The following is a 25,392-nucleotide window of genomic DNA, read 5'->3' on the forward strand; positions in this document are numbered from 1 at the left end:
CCTGCGTCAGTGATTCAAGGCCTCTACAAGTATGCGAAACTGCCAGGATTAAGCTCTGCAAGAAGCTTTCCTAGTCCGAGGATAAAGATTAATCAATCAATCAATTTCATACAAATATTACCCTAAAAGTGTTTCCGAAAAGCGCAATAATCCATTATTTGAATGTAATTTTTCAAAAATATTCCGGGGGAGCATGCCCCCGGACCCTCTAGGATACGCGGGCCTTAGGCACGCTCTAACCATAGCCGTAGGAGAGTAAAAAATTTTGGGGGGGCGAACAAAATTTGCCCAAATTTTGCCTTTGCAAACATATTGTGAAAATACAATTTTGGTAAAGAGGTTACTTTCTTTAGCCACAGACATATACAACCAAGCAACCACACGGCATTTAACATAATGGATTAAAATTGAACATAAACTATAAGCTACAAACGTTTTCGGCCATACACACGTTAGCCCTTATCAAGTAACAAAAAATAACTGCTTATCATATCTACAATGAAAATGAATGACTGATCTAAACACTGAATTGAAAAACGAAATGCAAAATGAAACGGCAGAACAGAAGAAAGGCACATCACGTGGCGTTTAAATTACACCAGGCAAAGACGCAACATATGACGTATCAAGAAAAGACGTTGAGTAGATATGCCTGGTGTAAATTAAACCTGGTGCCAATTTGCCTGGTGTAATTTAAACGCCACGTGATGTGCCTTTCTTCTGTTCTGCCGTTTCATTTTGCATTTCGTTTTTCAATTCAGTGTTTAGATCAGTCATTCATTTTCATTGTAGATATGATAAGCAGTTATTTTTTGTTACTTGATAAGGGCTAACGTGTGTATGGCCGAAAACGTTTGTAGCTTATAGTTTATGTTCAATTTTAATCCATTATGTTAAATGCCGTGTGGTTGCTTGGTTGTATATATATTGTGAAAAACACAATATTACTCACAACCTCTGAGATAGTGTAGTCTAAGAACTCCACAATCATCAACTTGGCAGTGTACAAAAACACAGGCAGCAAAACAAGGCTGAATTAACTTTAAACTAAATAAACCATCAAATTGAAATAAGTCATCAAATTCAAAAAACATTCATCAACTTGGCAGTGTACTATAAAAACACAGGCAGCAAAACAAGGCTGAATTAACTTTACACTTAATAAACCATCAAATTGAAATAATTTTCTTGTGGCACAAAAATATGTATATATATATACAGGCCTAACTGGATTCAACAACAAATTAAACTGAGAATTCAACAATAACTGGACAGCAGTGGCTAAATATCCATGCCCTCAGATCATTTCAAAATCTCAAGACTCAAGGTTCGTAAATTTGCATTGAAAAAATCTAAAATGACAACCTATTTACTCATCAAACTAAAGTAACATTACTTACTCCATGCTACTTAAAACCTTGCAACCTGAAAAGAATTCGACAATTTATCATACTATGAGCATCAAATTTGCACCTTTGAAGAAAGCTAAGTTGCTATTAATTAGTATGAATATTGATCTCATTACAGTGAAGTTGTAGCCAATGTTTTTTCATTAACATCATTACCAAGATATTTTAAGTTCATGATGAAGCAACTACTGAAATCGTAGGCACTGAACTAAAACAACTCATAGGCCTATCCTATAGGTAGTAGTTTCAAACTCAATCCTTGCCAGAAAATACAGACAACATCATCAATATCATACTATCTACATTGCCCGATATATTAACTGCATGAATTGGATGCCAAAACAACATAACACTTGCCTGTATATTTGATCATTGATTGCTATAATACTGTGTCATTCATGGTAAATAGCTGAGCATATCAACCCTAGGACCAGTAAACACAAACAGCAGTTAATACAAAAAATTCTTTTTATAGAAAACAATTCAACTGTAGCCCACAAAAACATGAAATCAAACACTGGAAAATTCACAGGTACTAAAACGAAGCTTAACATTCTCCACAAATTGCAACATACCAAATACAATATTTTCCAAAATTGAAGATGGCACTGTTTACATTCATGGGAAAATTTTAATGTATGTCATACAAAATATTACACTATAACAATATACAAAGTTTTTAAACTGGTAAGATGTTCAGAACTCATGGTAAGATTGATTCTCTCAATAACTGGACATTTTTACAAATAAATTTATTAGTAGAATATAGATAAAGAAGCAAAAAACCTCATAAGATTACCAGTACAAAGCAGGGTTTCAAAATTCCACCAATGAAGAAATGTGTATATCCTAATGATTATTAGTAATAGCTTACCTCTGCCTTCTTATTGCATTATTTTACATTTTGCAGATATGATATATCATATATATACTAAATCGAAGCTTAATATTCTGCCCAAATTGCAATATACCAAATACAAAAGTTTTAAAATTGATGACACTACATTTAACATTTAAAAAAAATGTTAATGTATTTCATACAAAATGCAACACTATAAACAAATTCCTAAACTAGAAAGATTTTGAAAACTCATGGTGAGATTGATTTGCCCAATAACTGAACATTTTTGCCCAAATATTTTTACAAATAAATAGGCTATCATACATTAGTAGAATATAGAGAAAGAAGCAAAAAACCTCATAAGATTACCAGTACAAAGCAGGGTTTCAAAATTCCACCAGCGAAAAAATGTACCGTAGTGTATATCCTAATTCCAAATGAACTTCAGTGATAAGCTTACCGGTACCTCTGCTTGCTAATTGCATTTTTTTACATTGACACTCTGCAGATATATACTGAATCGTGAATCGAAGCTTAACATTCTGCCCAAATTGCAATATAACAAATACAAAAGTTCCAAAATTGATGACACTACATTTAACATTTAAAGAAAAATGTTAATGTATATATTACATACAAAATGCACATAAAGTAATAAGCAAAAACCTCATAAGGTTATTAGCAGGCTACCCAGCAAGCTTAGAAATCTCACCTGTGAAGAAATGCAGCCTATGTACATGCTGGTGAATATCGGTACTAATAAGCTTAACTTTGCTTGCCAATTATGTTCTTTTACACTTCACTTTTTGCAGGTGGTGTTGAATCGAAACTTATCATTGTGCCCAAATTGCAATACCACATGCAACAATTTTCAAAATCGATGAAAATGCATTTTACATTGATTGGAAAATGTTAATGTATATATCTCATAAATTATAACAATTACGTAAAGTTTCTAAACTGGCAAAATGTCGAAATATCATGATAAGATTGATTTGCCCAAATAAGTGCAGAATTTTGCCCAAATTCGCGGCGTTTTTTTTTTCAGCGGGGGAGCGACCGCCCCCCCTGCCTCCCCATCTCCTACGGCTATGGCTCTAACCCACCCACCAGTTTTATTGCTTGCCTTGCTCAACCCACCAGGATACGCCACTGCACATCAAGTGGCGATGGCTTAAATCAAACACTTTGTTGTTCTCTTCAATTCATCAAATGTTTGGCCCCCCAATTTTCTTTTCTGGCTACGCCACTGCTCGTATTGCGACACTTTCACAAACCACATGCCAATTTCTTTCGCTTCGCTTCAAAGGAAGCTGTTCCACCTGTGCGATTACATTTTAATTGTAAAATTCACTCGCGATTGCCGGTTGCAGCAAAACAAGAAGAGAATTGTTGCATGCATTTCATTGCATTGCAATTTGCAACTCTAAAAATTATTGTGTTGTCAGGGCCGTCGCTGCAGGGGGGCGTGCCCCCTCCCGTGACAACGACCTGTGCACACACACTTCAGGCACTGAAGAAAAACTGATTTCAATTTTAGTTTCATTAACTAGGTGGCTAGTAAAAATATTACTTTTTATGGTCCTTCGACTTGTGTGTTGATCCGAAATAAAATTTATCAGCGATAATCATATATTGCCTATGGCAATAACGACAAACGATAACTGAAAAAATAATTGAGCGATAACGATAAGCGATAAAAATGTATCGCCAATAATTATCGCCGGTAAATTATCGCCGATAATGCCCATCACTGCTGAAACTATTCCAAGGCAACCGGGAACTTCAAGAGACCACCTCGTATTCGTTGGATATGGTGCGATTTTCTTAGAAGTGTCTTAATTTGGAACTTGAAAGTTTCATTGGTACGGGTCCAAATTATCCTCACAACCGCCCTGCTTACTTATAACAGTTGCGAGTGGAGTAAATTATTGAATTCAGATCAATCAAAAAGAAATTCGATTGTGACATTTACCCTGTATATAGAAAGTTCAAAGTAGGTAGATATTTTCAACTTAAGTCACCTACGCCTTTTGCTCTATGTTCTAATGTTGTGTATAAATTCAGTTGTTTGCGTGATGCAAGCCTGACATATATCGGTATGTCAACAAGACATTTATCGACTAGAGCAGGAGAACACTTGAATTTGAATTCCATACAGAAAAGTGCCATTAAAGATCACATTTTCTCGTGTACAGTATGCAAAAACAACGTTTCTATAAAACAATTTGAGATTATGTCCAGAGGCAGGTCTGAGTATCAAACTAAAATCTTAGAAGCACTGTACATAAAACGTAACAATCCACTTTTGAAAAGACAATTGTATGCTTGCGGCTCATCTTTCTTGCTCTCTGTATTTTAAAATTAGTTTTTTCGCACCTTGCCTTTCTAACACATCATGTGATCTGTTCAACACCTTTTGATGCAGTTACCTTTGATTCTCGCAGAGCCTATATCGTTGAGTTTGAGCTAGTAAGAAGTACTGTGCAGTTTTTGTTTTTTCCTGTTTATAGTTATAATAACCATTGCATTTTTTCAGATGTAGTAAAAATTGTATGTATGTTATTCCTGAAGAGGATATCGTGTGATGTCGAAAACGTTCGATATTTAATTATTGCGTAGTTTTGTGTTTTTTTGTAAATATAATAATCTTTAATATGTTAAACTTGATAACGCTGCTCGGCTTCGTATGCCTATGGTTCAGATCAATCCATTGCAAGTCAGCTTCGATTTAACATTCGGCTCAGTTGCACAATTTTGCTGAATAAACCCTTCCATCGTTATTCCACAATAGGAACAACAAATCACCGCAAACTAATTATTTTTGTTTTGTGCTGATGAATTTTTTGCAAAATAAAAAAAGTGCGAAACTTTGTTTCAAATACTGAAAAGCACAAGAATTTTCCAAGCAAACAAAATAACAGTCATAGGTTGGTAAGAAGAAATGTTGCACCAAAAATTTCACCATTGTTACAATCAACCAAACGAAATACATCAAAGTAACTTTTGAATATTGAATTGTTTATTTGTTGGGCGGTGGATGGCGCAGAGGGTAAGGCGCTCGCTTTCCAATCACGCAATCCTGGTTTGACTGCCGGACTATGCTGGTTGTTGACAAACACCACTTACCTTTACCCAGGGTATAATAAAATTGGGTGGGCGTAGTTGCTGAAGTAAAGGCGCCCGAGAGAATAGAACTGCGGCCACCCTACCCTCGTTAGTGCCGAAGGCTTAGTAAAATAAGAACCTCCCCTGATGCTTGGATTCAAGTATGGGACTCACCTTTACTTACCTATTTGTTGGTTAATCATTTTTGTTATTTTCTTCTGCTCTAAAGTAGTCGTTTGAGCCCTTGAGTTGAGAGGTATCCGTTTGCAACCTTTGTCCACTTTCGTGAGAAATAGTTTTCTCTTTACAATCTTCCAGTGTGATCACTGAACTACGGTAAACATCTTTAGGTTGGAAGTGTGAGCATGCTTAGTGTTTATTTGGTTTTTAATCATTCTTTTTATTTGATTAGCCAATAAATGTAGGTAATATTTTTCTACCAATTTGCAGGTTATTATTTTAACACAGACTCAAAGGTGAGATAACTAAATTATACATTGGTGGGTTTGAATCTTTATCTTCGCACCAGTGGCGTAGCAGCCACTTGGCGGTTCTGGCTCTGCGCCAGGGGCGGCAGGTTGCAAGAGGGCGGAAAAATAGGGCTGCACAGTGCACACAGGACGAGAAATGAAGTAATGCAAAAATAAATAAAAAGTAAAACAAGAAAATGATTTACAAAGAGACAGCTAGCACACCTTAAAAAATTTAAGGATAGAACAACAGCTTGCTTGTGCTTGTGTCTGAAACTTTATCTTACCATTAGTGTTTCAATTGCGAGCTGTGAGAGGAGTTTCTCAAAGCTCAAAATGATAAAGTCGTATTTACGTTCTACCATGAATGATGATCGGCTACCAGCTCTATCGATTCTTTCTTTAGAAAGAGACTACGTTCAAAAACTTGATTTTGAAGATACTATCGCTGGTTTTGCTTCGGCGAAAGCTCGAAAAGTTCAATTTTGAGGCGGCTATTGATCTTTTATTTGCCTAATACATTTGTTGTTCATTTTTTTTTGTCTTTTATTTTTGGCCTTAACGCTGACACAGTAAGGCTTCTTTCTCAAGCAATATAGAACTTCTGAGACGCGGTACATTATTTGTAATTATTTTTATTGAAAAAATTGCTTGAACATGAAACTATTTCAAAATTTGCTGCAGTCTACTTAGGGCGGCATTTTCAACGAAAGCCAGGGCGGCAGCATATGCTCCTACGCCACTGCTTCGCACGGACAAAGCCTCTGATAGGTTATTCCTGACAGTTTCGCATACTTATAGAGGCTTTGAACTACTAAAGCAAGGCTGGTTGCCGAGATTGACAGAATGAAGTCTCCGCTTGCCAAAGTGTTGTTGGCTGTGAAATATTCCATCTACCAGGTGCCGCTGAATGGAGAGCAGCCCCGAAATATGTTGCATAAGTGCACACCCCGAGAGCCGAACTAGCGTCGGTTAACCTTGAGGTTTCTTCGTGTAAAAAAAATCGGCCGCAAAACTACTGAGCAAACGGGGCGGACATCAATGTAAGTAAAATATATTTATTGTGGGCTACAGATTACAAGTTTTAAAAAACAATAGGTTACTTTTCATACAAGTAGAGTGATTACCTCAGCCATATCCTGTTGTGTGATGTGACAAAACATGATGTCGCAGTGGCTTTGATGTAGAATGACAAAGAACTCTCATACAATTTCAGCGTCACAATTTGCAAAAAATTGTACTCTTTGCTAGATTTGAACTCACAACCCATGTATAATGCCCCACTATTTCATCTTTGATCTGCCAATTGTACGTGGCTTTGTCACTTTGTGAAAGACTGTTTTATAGTAATTTATTTCAAGACCATAGCGGATTAGGGAAAGACACTACTTCTTCATGGACACCACTTAGTCATTATCACATCCGGCCTGGAGCTGTAATTGAAAAACCTGGGAGCAGCCGGAGGATGTTTTCCATCACTACTTTTAATGGAGGTAGCCTACGTCATGAAGTATTTCTTGTATATTATAAGAAAAAGGTTGAAACACGTTGGACGGACATTTACAAACAAATTTTGTTGCCATTTCAACAAAACAATAACTAGCAGAAATAATTATAGTTTTACCAACAACTTTCACATGCAAACATTGGACAGTTACAACGATCTCCAAAAGTTTCTCTCCATTGCAGCAGTATTCATCTCTTCATTAACATAAAAGCTTCTTAAATTTTTCACCTTAACATTTAACTTCAGCTTCTGTAGAATTTGTGATTGATGACAAAGCTTCCTCTTCAGCCTAAAGTGCATCTAACACCATTGTTTGAAAACATTAGGCCAGCTAAGCTATCGTAAACTTGGGTCAGAGCTGAATTTTTGCATAACAAATAGGCCTATATTAGAATTGGATGATTTTCTATTAGGCTACTATGCAGATAAAACCCAGTTTCATGATTGACAGATATTATTGAAATAAATATTTTTTGTCATAGCCAAGCCCTTTCATATCTTACTTATCTATATACCCCAACCACGATTTTTCTTGTGTTTGAAGCCGCCGCAGATCACGTTGTTACACCCAGGCGCAGCAGCCAATGGATTGTGTGTTCATCGAGCGTTGTGAGGTCCACATATCTGTCCTGGGGTCGATATGTAGCACAATGGTAGATAATGCGGTGTGCAGTCTGAGAATCTGAACCACATGCACAAGATGGTGATTCGGCGAGACCCCATTGGAACATTGCTGTTGAAACGGCCCACCGCAGTCCGCAGGCGATTGAGCTTCAGCAATTAAATGCGTGAATTCAAAAGGGCCGTTTTAAAATTTACTTTTTGGACATTATCGACTTCTTTCAATGTTTTCTGAATAATACATGTTAAAACAGCACATTTTTAAGTCTAATAACACACAAACAATACCTTGTCAATATTTCCATTCATTTCAAGAAGGCCCCCATCCCCAGCAATCGGGCTTCAATTTTTTCATAACTTTTCCATAGAATCTTCACCAAGAGAAATTTTCAGGCATATTCTTCTTACTGCTTTATCTAAGCATACAATCATTATCAAAATTACATCACAAAAACAAATCGCCAATGTAATTGTGGGAGTTGGGACCTTCTTGAATTCACGTATTCAATTGTCATCCGATTTTCAGGAGTGGAATACTCAAACTTCTGGAGTCTTTGCACTAAAATCTTTAATTAGCTTTAGGCCTAGTTGTATCTAGACAGTAACTTGCAATACATTTTATTTATAAATGAATAATTTCGCAACCTTCATAACGTCCAGTCCGTTGCGACCTAAGACTGAAATCTTGTTATAGCAATCTATATGCACTGGAATCTTTCATGAAACTGTTAATTAACCGCTGCAACAAACTTCTACAAACCCAGCCAACAAAATCCGTCACTTTTGCATTCAACGATTCAACGTCTGCAGACGTTGATGTGAAAATGACTAACTTTGCTTTTTTTGACAACAAATTTAAATGCAGACTGACACGAAAACATTTTGTGTGTTTCAGCAGAAGAAATATAGTTAATGACCGATTGACAGCTCAGTGGCGGAGTGGTTATCGCCTTCGGCTCTGGTGCTGGTAGATCCGAGATCGATTCCAAGTCGGGTCAAACCGAAGACTTTAAAAACGGCACCAATTGTGTTATTTTTTCACAAGCCACAATGCAGCGAGAATAGGTCGAGTAGCAATAATGCGATGACCTCGTAAACCTGATATAAATTAAAAATGAGCCTTGTCGCTAAAAGACCTTGTACCAGTTGTAGAGCGACAATAAATAAAACCATAACATCAGTGAAAGGTTTAACAGCACAGAGAACTAAATCTTAGAGTTTTCAGGATATTTTTTACATGCTTACGGTACTCAGATTAATTTGGTTTGAAACGCTTGGTCAGAAAATGTGGTGTAAGAGATTGATGCAGCATAAGCATAGCATCCAGCTAGTAGTGGCCTATTTACTGCAGTAAAGTTTTGATTTGATATTTGTAGAATAGAACTTGTTCTTAAAGTGAAAGTCTTTTGCTGTTGAAGGGAAATGTAAACGAAAAGTTTTAACAAATTACACAGCAAGCTCACGCTGTGTTATGCGTCCAAACAACACGTCAAGTCAAATATTTGCTCACCCGTCATCGTAATGTTGAAATAATTTTGCATGTAGATCACGAATTGTCCGCAGAATAGCGTTGACTGCGAGAGAGCGTTTGCTACCAATGCGTGTGAAACGATTTGTTAAGCTGCTATTTGGCTTTCTCGTGTTTTCTTGATTAAAAGTTATTCCTGAAAGATTATTCAAAAGTGAAAGGGCGAGTTGCATGGGTTGATTATGAGACTATACGAAAGTGTTCAAAGTCTGTCAAGTAGGCTACACAGTGTATCGAAATCTAAAATACTATAGCCTACTTTCCCTACAGGGAAGGCATTTGTGTGTTAATTTCGGAAGATTTTTTTAGAAATAACAAAATTGTAAACTTGCAAAACCAAACTGTTGAATTAGGTTGCTGTAGCAATCCCATACGCAACAGGAAATATTGTTATCGTGATGACAAAGGTAAAGAACTTTTGTTCTTGGGAAGGCTAGATCAGCCTATTTACAAGCTATTCACAATTACAAGCTACCTACTTACTTAGAACACACAAACTGTTCAGTCATTAAGAATCCATACAACGAGTTCCGCTTATTGTAATCACTGCAATTCAAATACTGAGGCTTATGTAAAGTAACTGACCAGGATAACTGACGTCATTTGAATCAACTGAAACTGTTGAAGGTCAAGATAAGATTTTAAACTCATGCAGCTTTGCAGACTGTTGGAATGTGGGCTAACAGCTATTTTACAGAATATTGTATTTTAGCAGCAGTAATGATGCAAAGTATACTGATAATGAAGACTGCGTTGTTAGATATTGTATTACACAACTAATGAAATTGCTTTTTTAGAAGAAAAAAATGCATATCATTATTAATATTAAAATAAACTGGGCAATAATATAGTCAATTCAATAGCGCAAAAGAAATATTTGCTCTGAAAGCGGTTCAAGCTTCGTGAAAAGTGTTTTATGTGACTACCACAGATTGGCAACAAAGTATCTTAACTTCATCGGATAATGATTTCATGTTGGAAGAAAAAGCTGTTGCTGACGGGAATGATCTACATGCACGCATGCAGGATATGTGTAAGTACAAATTATTTATGTGAAAACGTGCAACAAAAACTACTGTAGCCTACATACTTTTAATCAAGTGAAGATAGGCCTCACAGCTTTTGTGTGAACATAAAGGAAGACAAGCAGTGCCCTTGCAGGAACGTCCTGTCACTTCCGTTCGTCGTAGACTCCCTCGAGAGCTATGCCCCGAAGAGCTCTAACGGCCTTGGCCGATCCTGCTCGTGGGTAGCAGAAGTGGCTAGAAAAGTGGCCTCCCTTTCAATCGAAGGATCCTCTCGCGTCTGGAAAGCTCGGAACGCCGGGCTCACTCGTGGATGGGCTACGTCTTAGCAAAGACGACTTCAGCAATCAGAATCCTTTTCCCCAACAACAAAAACGTTGCAGTAAGTATCCGAGCGCGCAAGACAGCGAACCGTTTAGACGTTATATGACGGCATAAGATTATAATTGTTGCCTCATAAATCCATCACCATTATCAACCTGTCTATAAATCAGAGTCGTTTTATCAACATGCTTCAGTCTCAACAAACCCAAACATTCAATAATAAAAATGAAAGGAATAAAATGCCTCGTGTATATTGCGAATTGGGACTGGATTAATATCAACTACATAACTTCATTCATCACTGGATCTGTAGCCGATATGTATTAATCAATCAATTCTTTCGAAATATCACACGCTGTCTTCGCCCTGAAACGCTGTTCTTGCCCGTTCCGATCAACCTTGCTCTGCTGTCAACGCATTGAACAACATAATCCCCGATCAACTCGATGCAGCCTCAAAAGTTCCACCCTGAATATTGTCTTTAAGTATTCCGCTAATGTAGGCTATACGTGCTTCCTCTTCGATCGCTAGCCTCTTGGACCCAGCCGGGTGAGCCTGCCCCAACGTCAAATTTCAAACAGTCATTTTATAAGTTACTACTAAGAAGTTTCCTAAAGTTTATGAAAACGTATTAGATTTTTTATTCTTGAAGAAAATTACATGCTGTAAGTTATATCAAAAATTTTATTTTTTTTGTGACTTGTCTCAAAGACTTTCTAAACAGATTACTATGTTCTCCAGCACGGGATTGGTCCTCCTGGGCAACCAAAGCGGAAATTAAGTACATCAACAAGCATGACAGTAACATGGCTCGACGTTGCTGGTGCAGATTCTTATAAAGTCGTAGACGTTCCGGCTGGTACAACAATTAGTAATTGTGACAATGCACAAGTTGATGATGCGCACTCACCTGTAAGTATATTTTGTTATTTTTTTCCTATTTTTTGTGCTGGCCATTCAACTCCCAAGTAGAAATATTACTTGATAGAATTATTCAAGTGCAGACTGACAGCTTCATCGTAGTCACATTCATGAATTTATTAATTTATGAAAGACAAAGTCGAAAAACCATCGTAGATAAAATAGGCTAGTCCAGTCTCAATCACGGGCAAAAGGTACACACTCCTGTTGTCATAAAATGACGCAACTTTGAGCAAGAATCAACAATTATTTGTGCTGAGGTTGCTAAGTAAATATAAAAAATTGCAAGTTGTCACAAATATGTAGCCCGCTGTAGAATTTATGTTGGCAGACTCGCAGATGTTTTAATGACAAAATAATTTTTTTTATGAAATTCATTTATTTACAACTGTATGATACTGATTTGGTCAGTAAAATAACATTAAGTTATCTGGAATCTGTTTAATCGTTTTTATGAAACTGACCAAATCAATACGATGTAATGGCTCGAAAATCCATAAAACCTTAGTTTTGCTCTAAAATATGCTCATGACTGTCTCATTGCTTCACTTTGCAACAATAAACAGGATTTTATTTTAATAAAATAAATGTTTTATTCAGAAAACTTATTCATTAATTATGTTTCTTTCCTTTATTGCCGTCCCCACAAGCCTGTAATCCTTGAGTTTTTCCACAACATCCATCGGATAGCTACGCCACCGTCTAAACTAAGTGCATCATGTTTAACAAAATGAGCAACAACATCGAGTTACTTTGGGCAGTTACATGAAGAAATTAACCAAGATGCAAATAATTTGATGCTTTGTAGATGCCCAGATATGCGTGATGCAGTGATGCTGTTGTGTAAATAAACAAAATTAGACGTTTGAAACAACTATGTCGTGTTGAGTTGGGCATTTTCATAAAAGGTTTGCTCAGATGCAGAATTACTTTGTATTTTCTGTAATGTATTTGTATTTTCTTTTCAACAAAATAATATGTTGTGCTATTTGTAATTTTTTAAATGTAATTTAAGGCCTTTTGTTTAGCAACCGCAGCCCACATAATTGTAGACTTTTGTTCAAATTAGCAATACTTTTTACAACAAGAGAGGCAGTTTTCCCTCTGGCTCGTACGCCTATGACAGAAATGCAGCATAGAATCTATATATTACATAATTATACAGTATGTTCAATAAAATGGGCACATCATGTTGTTTTGGGCAGTTACATTAACGGATTGATTGGATTCAAATGATTTGGTATTCTGTGGTTATGAAGATCAGCAAGATGCGTTTGCATAATTTACAAAAGGTTTTGACCCAGTAACCTGCAGCTATGATCTCAACACACAGCTCCATGTCGTAAGGGCATCTTTTGTGCTCAGCTTGTATTGAGTTTGTTTTTCGTCTTGTGCCTTCGCTTATAGGCTAAGAATTTGTTATTATTGTTGTTTCGTGCTATATTTTTCCCATCCCTATCCTTTCTCACTTATAAATTTTTGCAACAAAACTGTCCTGACAGCACCCACGCAGATTCCATTAGTTTGTTTAGCTTGTTAGGTTTAATCAAATTACAGCGTATTTTGTCATGCAAGTGAAGACTATATTCATAGAATAAAAGTTACAATTAGTAAACTTTAACTATATTGAAGATTACAAACAGTAGCCTACCTCTTCTGCAGCTACTTCTTAATAAAGAGATTGTAATAATTTTAAACAAATCAATCCAACCATAGTTTTAGTAAGCGACGCTGCAAATAAAGCGATGTTTGATTTGAATTCTTTCCAATGGGGTCAGAATTCAGATATATACTTCTCGGCATGGTTGACGTAGCAACTTGAAAAGGAGTAAAGGAAGGTCTATCGTTTGTAATTTGTGTTGTCTAATGACGGCTGTGCTAGTCGGCTTTGAAAATATTGTTTGCAGTTCCTAGCATAGATAGCTTTTTATCAATCGTAACTTTCATATTGTAATGCACGTGACGTTGCTCTACACAAGCCAACAACGTTATTTTGTATCTGCGGATATTTTAATGTCAATGAAATAAATTACATCAGGTATGAATATATTTATTTGTTTTGAAGCTTTTTTAACTATTCATGTATTGATACATATCAGAAAATTTTAGTTCGATTTAATTTTTCAGTATATAATCACCTCACTTTCACCACGGACTAAGTACGACGTCGCGGTTTGTTCAAACCAAGGAGGCAGTACAAGTACGCCATCAACAAAGCTAACAAACATACCGACAGGTGAAATTTAATGTTCCTTGCAAAAAAGTAACAAAAACATGCAGTTAGGTGATCTCCTGCATTTCCAGTGGAGGCAATAACTGGAGTCAATTAATTAAACGAGACCCTCAACAGAAACTGTAGTGTCCTGCATGAACTGTAACAATTGTCTAAACCTAGATTGCAAGCTTAAACTTTTGAATATGATTTCACATCCTTATTAGTTAATTGTACTGTTAAAGAAAAACAAAAACGCAATATTGCATGCCAAGGGTTGTTTAAGTATGTTAGTTTTGTCGTTCTACATTATAAGAATAATATCACCTGCGATTGCGATAAAATAATTCATTTGATTATGATGTTTAGTAAAATAGAATGTTTTCAAGCGAGCTTAAAATTTAATTAAATTTTTGTTTTTTCTATACAAACATAGAAAAATGAATTTCTCGGCAGCCGATTGTAGCAAGAATTGATAAATACCGTGTTTCGCTCATGAGGCCGCCGAGTGATTCTATCGCCGTGAATTCTTGCTACAATCGGCTGCCGAGAAACATATAGTTGATTGAATGGTTTAAATGGCTAGGGTGGAAGCTACACCGTTATGGCTAGCGAAGCACAATTGCTCGCTGTACTGGTGAGTGCTCAGCCTTGTGCTGACAGCCAGGAAGAACGCTCCCTTCTTTGCAATTATTGATGTTGCAAACGCAAGTTTTGGCAGGATATGAATACGTGAGTAAAGCGTACAGACAACTTAGACACCAGACCATGAAAAACTTTGTACTCAAATAAAAAAAAAATGAGGTTAATGTTAAGAACAAAGTTTGAGATTCAAAAACCAATTATTACGCTAATCCTGCCAAAAGTGTGTTCTCTGTGGAAAGTTTTCAAACTTTTTCAACTTCGCAGTTCAATCAGTTCATGTTGGAATTCAGGTGGCACTTTATCACACTGGAATGAAAATGGGTCACTGAATAATTTTAATTCAATTTCAATCTTTTTGAAGTCAGAAAATCTTACTGTGAACTCTTCAACCAAATCTTCACATAACTTAGCATACTTTTCATAGTTTACAGACCAGTCTCGAGCTCTTTCAGATAGACTACGAAAATGTCCAATTTCGCCAGCTTCCAATTGTGCTATGAAAAGTTTTAATTTTCTGGTAAAGCTGCTTATTCGCTCGAACGTTGAACTACACAACTAACCATTCTCTTGTAAATGCAAATTGAGCTCAGCTAGCACTCCTGTGAGGTCAACTAAGAAAGAAAAATAATTTAACCATTCTTCATTTTCCATAAAGTTCACATTTTGCTTCTTCTCCATGAAGTTCAAAATATTACTTGGAGTGAAAATGATTAGCGGGCAGCACAATAATCTCAGGTGGGCCGCAGGTTGGACATCGCTGATCTAGCTGATAGCTGATCGAAATCGATTTTTAGATGTTTATAATTGAATAGACTCGTGTGAAAATGAATTCGTTTGTATAAGTTTAAAAAACTATTATTTTAAGTTTTTATTAATTTTTTTCATTTTTTTCCGTTTGCTACATAAGTAGTAAGAAAAACAATGAAAACTATCACTACTACAAAAAAGTGCTCAATGCTAAGCAAAAAAGCAAAGCAGAGCAAATTAAATCAAATATAGTTATTACGATCAGGCTTCAGATAGTAATAACTATATTTGATTTAAGTAGTAAGAAATATAGGTTAACCAAATTTTGTTAATCTTCTGTTCAAATTTTATCAGGTCCGAAAGCTCCAGAAGACATACAAATATCAACCTCGACTGCCACTTCACTTGACATATCGTGGGCAGATAATGACGTGCAAATTGGAAGCAATTTTCCTGTTATGCGATATGATGTTACTTACAAACTAACTGAGGACGGACCAGAGTCAACCAAGTCAACTCCGAAACAAAATTCTCCACCAACATCTCTTGTCATCAACGACCTCACTTCCAACACGAATTACATCATCACTGTTGCGTCGGTAACAAATAGTGATACCGTGATTAGCGACGAAAGTTTGCCAGATACCGGAACAACTCGTGAGTTATATGCTTATAGTTGGTATGGAATTTCAATTTGTATATCATGTAGTGCAGTGATTCCCAAACTTTTTCTATTTGCGTACCATTTAGCAGTTTCATACAGTGTTTGCATACCACCTATATCCAGAAAATCTCTAAAAGTACAATAAAATGCAAGAAAGTTTAACGAAGGTCAGCACAGGGCCCCGACAAACAGATTGTTAATATTAGACTGCTGAGTATTATTAAGCTGTTTAGCTGTCGCATATGTAGAAGATCAAATAAATAAAAATTATTAGAATTCCTATCGCTTGCTACGTCGCAAGTCTAGCAAACGTTTCCTAAGGCGTTGCAACGAAAAAAGTTTGAAAACTTCTGACCTGTAGGGGTTGCATCATAAATGCTCAAAATCCTCTTTAAAAATAAAATTAATTATGACAAAATAATGCACATTGTGTAGTCTGAAAGTTCGTGCAAATTTTATTATTTCATTTTAACTACGTATTGTCAACTTAAGTGAGTTTCTCGTGTACCACTTGGAAGATTTCCGCTTATCACGCTAATGTGGTACACTACCGCAGTTTGGGAACCACTGTAGTGCAATATTCGCTTGGTTGATTTTATAAGCTACACATGAAAATATTACTAACTAGCTGTATTCAAAGAATTGTTTTGAATCTCTTAAAATACAAGAGAATTATTTCTTTACTTAGATCATGTTCATTAATTAGCTGATGTCACAAAATTGAGACAGGATCTTTTTCAATGCAACAAACTTTTACAGCATAATTTGTAGTCATTTTAAATATTGTAATTACTTATTCCGTGACCAAGAACGGTTGCATCTACTGAAACATCAATAACCAGTATGAGCAATAACTCTTCTAGTCTTCAGATGTAGACCTACATTAGGATCGTAACTACCGCGGGTTCAGCTGGTGCAATGCACCGAACCCCAAAGTAAAGGGACACCGCATTGCTACATTTTATGTAAACTATTTACGTTAAAATTTTATGTAAATTTTTTATTATTTTATTATGAAACTAAAAAAGTAGCCTATAATATGTTTCGTGCTGGATTTTTATTTATTACTTGTCATGACTTGGATTACTTGGAAGCCCACTTTTGCAACTTAATGTTTGTATTTGGCCAGGCTCATTTTCATTCTTTGCAATTATTACTCTGTGACTCAATAGTTTCAATTCGCAGCACTCATGCTATTATTTCGTATTTGACCACTGCGTTGCTAGAATCATTTGCGAAAGTGAATATACTTTTATTAAACTTTTTTGGTTTGAATAACAATATCATAAAACTTCAGTTGACCACAATTTGATCTGAGCACAAAAGAGATGACCTGGAAAAAAGCAGCTGAGGCAGCCAGAAACTCCCAGCGATTAAGTTCTTGAATGGTTCAAATCAAAAACATTAAAAAGCATAGAGATGATTTAGCAAAAGCCGAGCAAGTAACTTCGGTGAATTATGTTAGTGACGACTGACGATAACAATTATAGCAGGGGTGTCCAAAGTCCGGCCCATGATACGTTTTTGTATGACCCACGCCTGTTGTTGTACAATGTGTTATTTTTGGACCGCAGGCACACAGAAAACGTACTAATTCAATTTGCATTTTTTGTATTAATGAAAATAGTATTTTCTCACAGACAAAAGCCAGGCGATAAAAGTTAAAATTATTGTTGCGTCATAATTAGGGCCATTTAAAGTCATTAAAGTCATATTTTTTTCTATGCATCAGTAAGTCGTGAAATCAATTTTAACGCAAAAACAGCATCCCTATGAGGTATATTAAGAAAGTTATGAAGTCATATAAAGTCATATTTTCCTGGTTAGGTCATAAATCAGCTTTTTAAGTTATATAGTCATATTTTTGATTTATAAAGTCATCTCTCATACCGTTGTATACTTTAAATAAAAAGTACCAATTTAAGCGGTGAAGCAATTAAGCACTAAGAAAGTAAGGCAATTTCTGATTGAACGAAGGCAAACTGTAGGATTAGCCTACATAACACTTACAGTCACAGACCTATATTTTATGAGGTCACACATTGCATTGTGTTGCAACACAATCTGTTCTACTTCTGTGCATTGAAGAGGGAGGTCATATGAAGTTCAGTCAGTGGGTAAGCAAGCAAAAAAGCTCAACTTAGGTCTACTTATATACAAATACAGTACAACTAGTAGCAAACTGAAGAATATAACAGTTAAATATACAGAGACTTAGACATAGAGAGAATATCTGGTTCAGCATGCCAAAAGTGAAAGAATCAAATGCAGCGAAAGTCAAAGCGATTGTAAAACTTACTAAAGTCATTTTTACGTCCAAATCGTAACTTCAAAGACTCTAACATTCCACACTAAATGAAATTGTACTACAACAGTGGTTTAAAATAAAAATGGATGTGTATTACTGTTATGTTGCGTATGTTTTACTCTTTAGTTCCGTGAGTGACGTTGTTCGCATGTAAAAATAAACGATTTTCACATAAAGTCATATAAAGTCATATTTTCCAAAAAATAAAGTCATATTATTGATTTTTTAAGGTCATATAAAAATGGCCCTAGTCATAATTGCGAAATGAACTATTATTGTTGTATGAAAATGACACTAAATAGTACAATATTGCTGTGAAGGCTATGCATCTTTCTTTCCGCAAAACAAGATTGCCAGGGGTTGTTGGCCCGCGGGCACTTCTGCAATATCAAAGTTGGTCTGACTGGGAATAAGTTTAGACACCCTGAATTCTATGTAGCCTACAGTAGCCTAGTAGCCTACCACGCAAAACCTCGATTACAAGGCATGAATTATTTCCATACTTTTTGTTCAACAAAGTTGTGGCAATGCCCGTGAAACTTTAGTGGGTCTTGATAATGAAAAGGATAAGCCAGGCGTTAGCATTAGAAGATGGAATCTACACCCCTACTTGTTGACGATAACAGTTTCAATAATAATACCAGCAAAGAAAAAAATCCAATACTAATATAAATAATAGTTGAGGTGTAAGCAAAAATTACACTGGCCAACAAAAAAAAATTTCTTGTTGCAAGAGATTTTTTGATCGATTCTGAATGATTTTTAGCCACTGATTCCAAACCTGCAATCAGATTTTTTCTGCAACCTCTGGTTTTTATGTAATACACCAGTGGATATTTTGAGGTTTGCAGCATTTGGTCTGAAATTTAAAGCAAAATTCCAAACTTTTTAAATTGTTTAGATTTACAGTTCTATAGACTACCGGTTCTTTTGGAGTTTATGACATGGCTTCGTATAATCATAGATATCTTATATATAGATATATGCAACTCAGTGGTGCGTAAAGATGTTTGAAGGCTAACAGCGTAGCTATGGCTGTATGCATTGACTTCAAACTTGGCACAGCAAAACAACTTTATTTTTAATATATTTTTTTGGTTTTTGTTTAAATAAAACTTTCTTCGTTTTCAAGTTGACGTATGGATTGCTTGTGATGACGTCACATTCTCGTTCCGCATGGACTGCTTTATGGAGATTCTGGCGATTGAAAACAAATCACAGTCACAGAGGGTACCTCTAAATACCCTTTGTCAGGCATTGTAGGCATTGTCGGGCATTGTCGGCTTTTTGGGGGGTTGTGGAGCATTTTCAGGAGTTGTCGAACATTTTCAGGGGTTTCAGGTATTGTAGAGTAGGCTAACTACTTTCAGGCATTGTTGGGAATTTCTAGGCATTGTGTAGGATTTCCAGGCATTGTCGATCATTATCAGTGGTTGACAGGCTTGTGAGGCATTGTCGAACATTTTCAGGCATTATCGAACATACTCAGGGGTTGTCGAGCATTTTCAGGGGTTGTCAGGCATTGTAGAGCAGCTATTTTCAGGCATTGTTGGGAATTTCCAGGCATTGTCTAGGATTTCCAGGCATTGTCGATCAATATCAGTGTTTGACAGGTTTGGTAGTCATTATGGAACATTTTCAGGCATTGTCGAACATGTTCAGGAATTGTCGAGCATTTTCAGGGGTTGTCAGGCATTGTAGAGTAGCTACTTTCAGGCATTGTTGGGAATTTCTAGGCATTATCTAGGATTTGCAGGCATTGTCGATCAATATCAGTGTTTGACAGGTTTGGTAGTCATTATGGAACATTTTCAGGCATTGTCGAACATTTTCAGGGATTGTCGAGCATTTTCAGGGGTTGTCAGGCATTGCAGAGTAGCTACTTTCAGGCATTGTTGGGAATTTCCAGGCATTGTCTAGGATTTCCAGGCATTGTTGATCATTATTAGTGGTTGACGGGTTTGTCAGGCATTGTCGAACATTTTCAGGGGTTGTCTAGCATTTTCAGGGGTAGTCAGGCATTCTAGATTAAGCTACTTTCAGGCATTGTTGGGCATTTCCTAGCATTGTCTAAGATTTCCGGGCATTGTCGATCATTATTGGTTTTTGACACGTTTGTCAGGCATTGTCGAACATTTTCATGCATTTTTATTCCCAGCTTTGCATGCGCAGCAGAATGATCCCTTTCTATTTTGCGTAGGTTGTAAACGTATTTACGGTATACACAAACACAGCAGCGTTTAAATGACCTGGCTATCATCAGTGTTGGGCACGATAACTCATTTTTCAGTTAAGCGATAACGATAATCGATAAACGAAAAATGCCTAAAGCGATAACGATAAACGATAAATCAAAAAAAAGTTAAGCGATAACGATAAACGATAAATTATCGCCGATAATGTCCGATAACGATAATTTTTTTTTCTTGATTAGCGCTGCCCCATCCCATGCAGCACGAACTGTTTTCATCAACATGACGAAAAATCGAACATAATATAGCCTACTGTAAAGGGACAAAACTTTTTGTAAGTTAAGCATGAATAGAATCGCAACAGCGGCAGTAGGTATCGAATCTTCAACCTCTTGATCCAGAATCAAACCACTGAGGTAACCGCCGTGCGTATAATTATACCTTCAGATACCATTTGGATGCTTTTATCAATTGAGTTACACTGCCGCTTACGTGCAGTAGGCAAAATAATTAAATCAAATGAAAATACCATAAAAAATTCCAAACTTTGTAGGCTGTATCGCTTTCTGTTTACAGCAAAGTCAGCAATAATTGAAAAAATTCCAAAAAACGCAAAATGCTTGAAAATTTATCACTAATCTTAAGCGTTATTGGCAGTAAAAGTGTGCATACTGTGAAATCCATCAAGCTTGTCAAATTAGTCGTGTTTAATAATTATCGTACCGGTAATTTACAGATAATTTCAGATAATTTTTTTTTTTTTCCTTTGTGAACACTATCATTAAAGCAATGGTAGAATGCTGAGTTGTTGAGATAAGAATTACAATATAGGCACTGTATTAGTGGGAATAAAAATATTTGATTGAGGTAGGCTATGTTGCATAGGTAAATGAGAAAGGTTACTTACGCATTTGGTTATTATTTTTGGATTAAAGTTATATCGCCAAGCTAGAAAAAAATCGATCTTACAGTCTATAACCGATCTTGTGTTGTTATTGTGTGTAAATTTTGTCTTTTAAACTGAGTTTGTGACGTAACCGCACGTCTCAAGGCAAGTTCTTGCAATTTTAGTTAATCTACTCATCTAAAGATTTAATGCGCTTAAAACAGTAAGTTTCATGTTTTGACGAGAGAGATTTTATTTTTTTACGACAATTACTAAAAACTAACACTTCCAACAAAAAAAGAAAACACAAGAATAAAATAGTTGATCGCGAGGTGGCGCGAAAGACCATGTTTCCGATGCACAGGCGGCCTCGTATTGCGACACTTTCACAAACCACTTGCCAATTTCTTTCGCTTCGCTTCAAAGGAATCTGTACCCCCTGTGCGCTTACATTTTAATTGTAAAATTCACTCGCGATTGCCGATTGCAGCAAAACAACAAGAGACTTGTTGCATGCATTTCATTGCATTGCAATTTGCAACTTTAAAAATTATTGTGTTGTCAGGGCCGTCGCTGCAGGGGGGCGTGACCCCTCCCCTGACAACGACCTGTGCACACACACTTCAGGCACTGAAGAAGAAGAGGTTTTAATTTTAGTTACATTAACTAGGTGGCTAGTCAAAGTATTACTTTTCATGGCCTTTTCACTTGTGCGTTGATCCGAAATAAAATTTATCGGCGATTAATTATCGGCGATAATCAAATATTGCCTTTGGCGATAACGATAAACGATAACTGAAAAAATAATTGAGCGATAACGATAAGCGATAAAAACTTATCGCCGATAATTATCGCCGATAAATTATCGCCGATAATGCCCATCACTGGCTATCATAAGTATCGACAATGCCTGACAAACCTGTCAAAACCTGGTAATGATCGACAACCCAAGAAAACGTTCGACAACGCCTAACAAACCATCAACCACTGAATATGTTCGACAATGCCTGGAAATCCTAGACAATGCCTGAAGATGTCCGACAATCAGTGGCGTAGCTAGGGGGGGGGGGAAGGAGGGGAGGACCGCCCCGGGCGGCACGTCTGGGGGCGGCAATTTCAGACTACGATTTTTGATTTTGATTATAATCTGATAAAAAACGCATTTCATTTTCACACAGGGCCGGATTTAGCTAATGGGGGGCCCGGGCATTTTTAGATCAGGGGCCCCCGTGCAAAAAAATTCGCCTACGGCGCAAAACACCCCCTCGACGTCTACAGTAGCATCAATCCAGCACTGCACAGCATTTTGCAGAAACCACAAAAACTAATAGTAAAAAAATCACATTTTTTTCACGTAGGGGGGCCCTTTAAAAGTCGGGGGGTCCGGGGTACCTGCACCCTCTGCCCCCCCTAAATCGGGCCTGTTTTCACATGCTTTTTCTTGAAGGGGCGGCAAAATCTGAATCCACACCGGGCGGCACATTCCCTAGCTACGCCACTGCCGACAATGCCTGCCAGAAAGAATCTAAAGTACTTTATAATGCCTGAGAGCCCCTGACACCTAAAAATATTCGACAATTCTTGAAAATTTCCGACAATGACTGATAATGGTTGACAAGCCTGTCAACCATTGATATTGATCGACAATGCCTGGAAATCCTAGACAATGCCTTGAAATTCCCAACAATGCCTGAAAGTAGCTACTCTACAATGCCTGACAACCCCTGAAAATGCTCGACAACCCCTGAAAATGTTTGACAATTCCTGAAAATGTTCGACAATGCCTGAAAATGTTCCATAATGACTACCAAACCCTGTCAACCACTGATATTGATCGACAATGCCTGGAAATTCCCAACAATGCCTGAAAGTAGCTACTCTACAATGCCTGACAACCCCTGAAAATCCTCGACAACCCCTGAAAATGTTTGACAATTCCTGAAAATGTTCGACAATGCCTGAAAATGTTCCATAATGACTACCAAACCCTGTCAACCACTGATATTGATCGACAATGCCTGGAAATTCCCAACAATGCCTGAAAGTAGCTACTCTACAATGCCTGACAACCCCTGAAAATTCTCGACAACCCCTGAAAATGTTTGACAATTCCTGAAAATGTTCGACAATGCCTGAAAATGTTCCATAATGACTACCAAACCCTGTCAACCACTGATATTGATCGACAATGCCTGGAAATTCCCAACAATGCCTGAAAGTAGCTACTCTACAATGCCTGACAACCCCTGAAAATCCTCGACAACCCCTGAAAATGTTTGACAATTATCGCTACCGTATATCTCACCCTAAAATCGTTCCGGCGCCTCTCTATCTCAGGTTTGTAAACTGCCTACAACAAGCTTTAATGAGTCACTGGAAATAAGCTTAAATGATAGTTCCAACGATCATGAAACAGAAGTTGCATAACCTACGTGAAGAAAGATTATTGTCTTGATTTTTCATAGTAGGCTATTCTGTGAAAACTTGAAATATATGATACGCCATCAAAAATATTCCAAAGGAGCTCAAAAGCTACCACTCGCCAAGCCCAAACCGTACAATAATAGCCTACCATAGATACGCTAGCCAAGCTGGCAACCTTGATTATTGATTGTGTCCATAAAGTCAGTCGAGCGTGACGATAATTCCACGATTGCTGAGTTGCATATCTATATGTAAGATATCTATGGTATAATTCTAATCGACATAAATGCCAAAAAAAAGTTGATTTTTTTTGTTATATTTGTGGTATATACTCATCCCTCGTCAGAGACGAAATATAACGCCATTCGTGAAGCGGGCCTACAAAGCTTATTTTTAAGTTCCTCTGGGAGATCAAGAGAAGAAATGGGCTCCACATATTGTCTGCCATAATTGCGAAGAAGTGCTTAGAGACTGGACAAAGAAAAAATGTAACGGACTTCCTTTTGGTGTCCCTATGGTGTGGCGTGAACCGAAGGACCACTGCACTGATTGTTACCTTTGTTTGATTAACATCAAGGGCATTGCCAGGAAAAAGACAAAATAATTCTTATCCACATATTCCTTCCGCTATTCGACCTGTCCTTCACTCTGAAACGTTTCCATCTCCAGTATTTAATGGTTTTTACATCCTCCGATGATGAAGAAACAGACTCTTGAGATTTACCGCGGTAGTATGGAATGCGAGTATACTAAGGAAGCAGATGCAGACTCAGAAGGCTCTAATTCTGAAACCATTCAGAAATTGAACCAGTCAGAACTAAATGACTTGGTACGAGACTTGGACTTATCCAAGCAAGCTGCTGAGCTTTTAGCATCAAGGCTTACTGAAAAACACGTATTGGACCGTTCCACAAAGGTTTCGTTTTTTAGGAAACGAGATGAAATGTTTATGTCTTTTTTTTTTCAGAGGAAAAGCAGTTAATTTACTGCAATGATATTATTGGCCTTCTCGTCCAACTAGGAGTTTCTTCATATGATTCAAGTGAATGGCGCTTATTTATAGACAGTTCCAGGCGAAGCCTGAAGTGTGTTCTTTTGCACAAATGGTAATGCATATGGAGGAGTTCCAGTTGGTCATTCAACTGTCTTAAAAGAATCATATGATGATATTAAGCTAGTCATTGACTTGCTGAAATATCATCAGCACAATTGGATATTAGCCTATGTGTTGACCTGAAAATGGTTGGTTTCTTACTAGGTCAGCAAAAAGGATACACAAAGTTTCCATGTTAGGCTATCTTTGCATGTGGAACAGCAGAGCTAATGACAAGAATTGGACCAAAAGGATTGGCCCATACGTGAAACACTTGAAGCCGGCATGCCAAACATGTTAAACAATCCGATTGTAAGTAGAGACAAAATTGTTTTTCCCCCTCTTCACATCAACTTAGGGTTGATGAAACAGTTTGTGAAAGCTTTAAGCCCTGATAGCGACTGCTTCCAATATATTGTTCAAACATTTTCCTCCATTTCATACGAAAAGATTAAAGCTGGTGTCTT

General features: G+C 36.9%; 1 protein-coding gene across 1 annotated transcript in view; it reads left to right on the forward strand.

The window, feature by feature from the left end:
* Positions 1-10,448: 10,448 nt before the first annotated feature.
* Positions 10,449-25,392, forward strand: part of LOC145786238 (receptor-type tyrosine-protein phosphatase H-like) — a 43,635-nt gene continuing 28,691 nt past the window's right edge. Inside the window, exons 1-4 of the mRNA XM_082597879.1 lie at positions 10,449-10,517; positions 11,575-11,745; positions 13,882-13,990; positions 15,713-16,015. Coding sequence (XP_082454005.1) covers positions 10,449-10,517; positions 11,575-11,745; positions 13,882-13,990; positions 15,713-16,015 — 652 coding nt within the window. The remainder of the gene's footprint in view (positions 10,518-11,574; positions 11,746-13,881; positions 13,991-15,712; positions 16,016-25,392) is intronic.

Source organism: Aplidium turbinatum, chromosome 17 (genome assembly GCF_918807975.1).
Source record: "Aplidium turbinatum chromosome 17, kaAplTurb1.1, whole genome shotgun sequence".
NCBI lineage: Eukaryota > Metazoa > Chordata > Ascidiacea > Aplousobranchia > Polyclinidae > Aplidium > Aplidium turbinatum.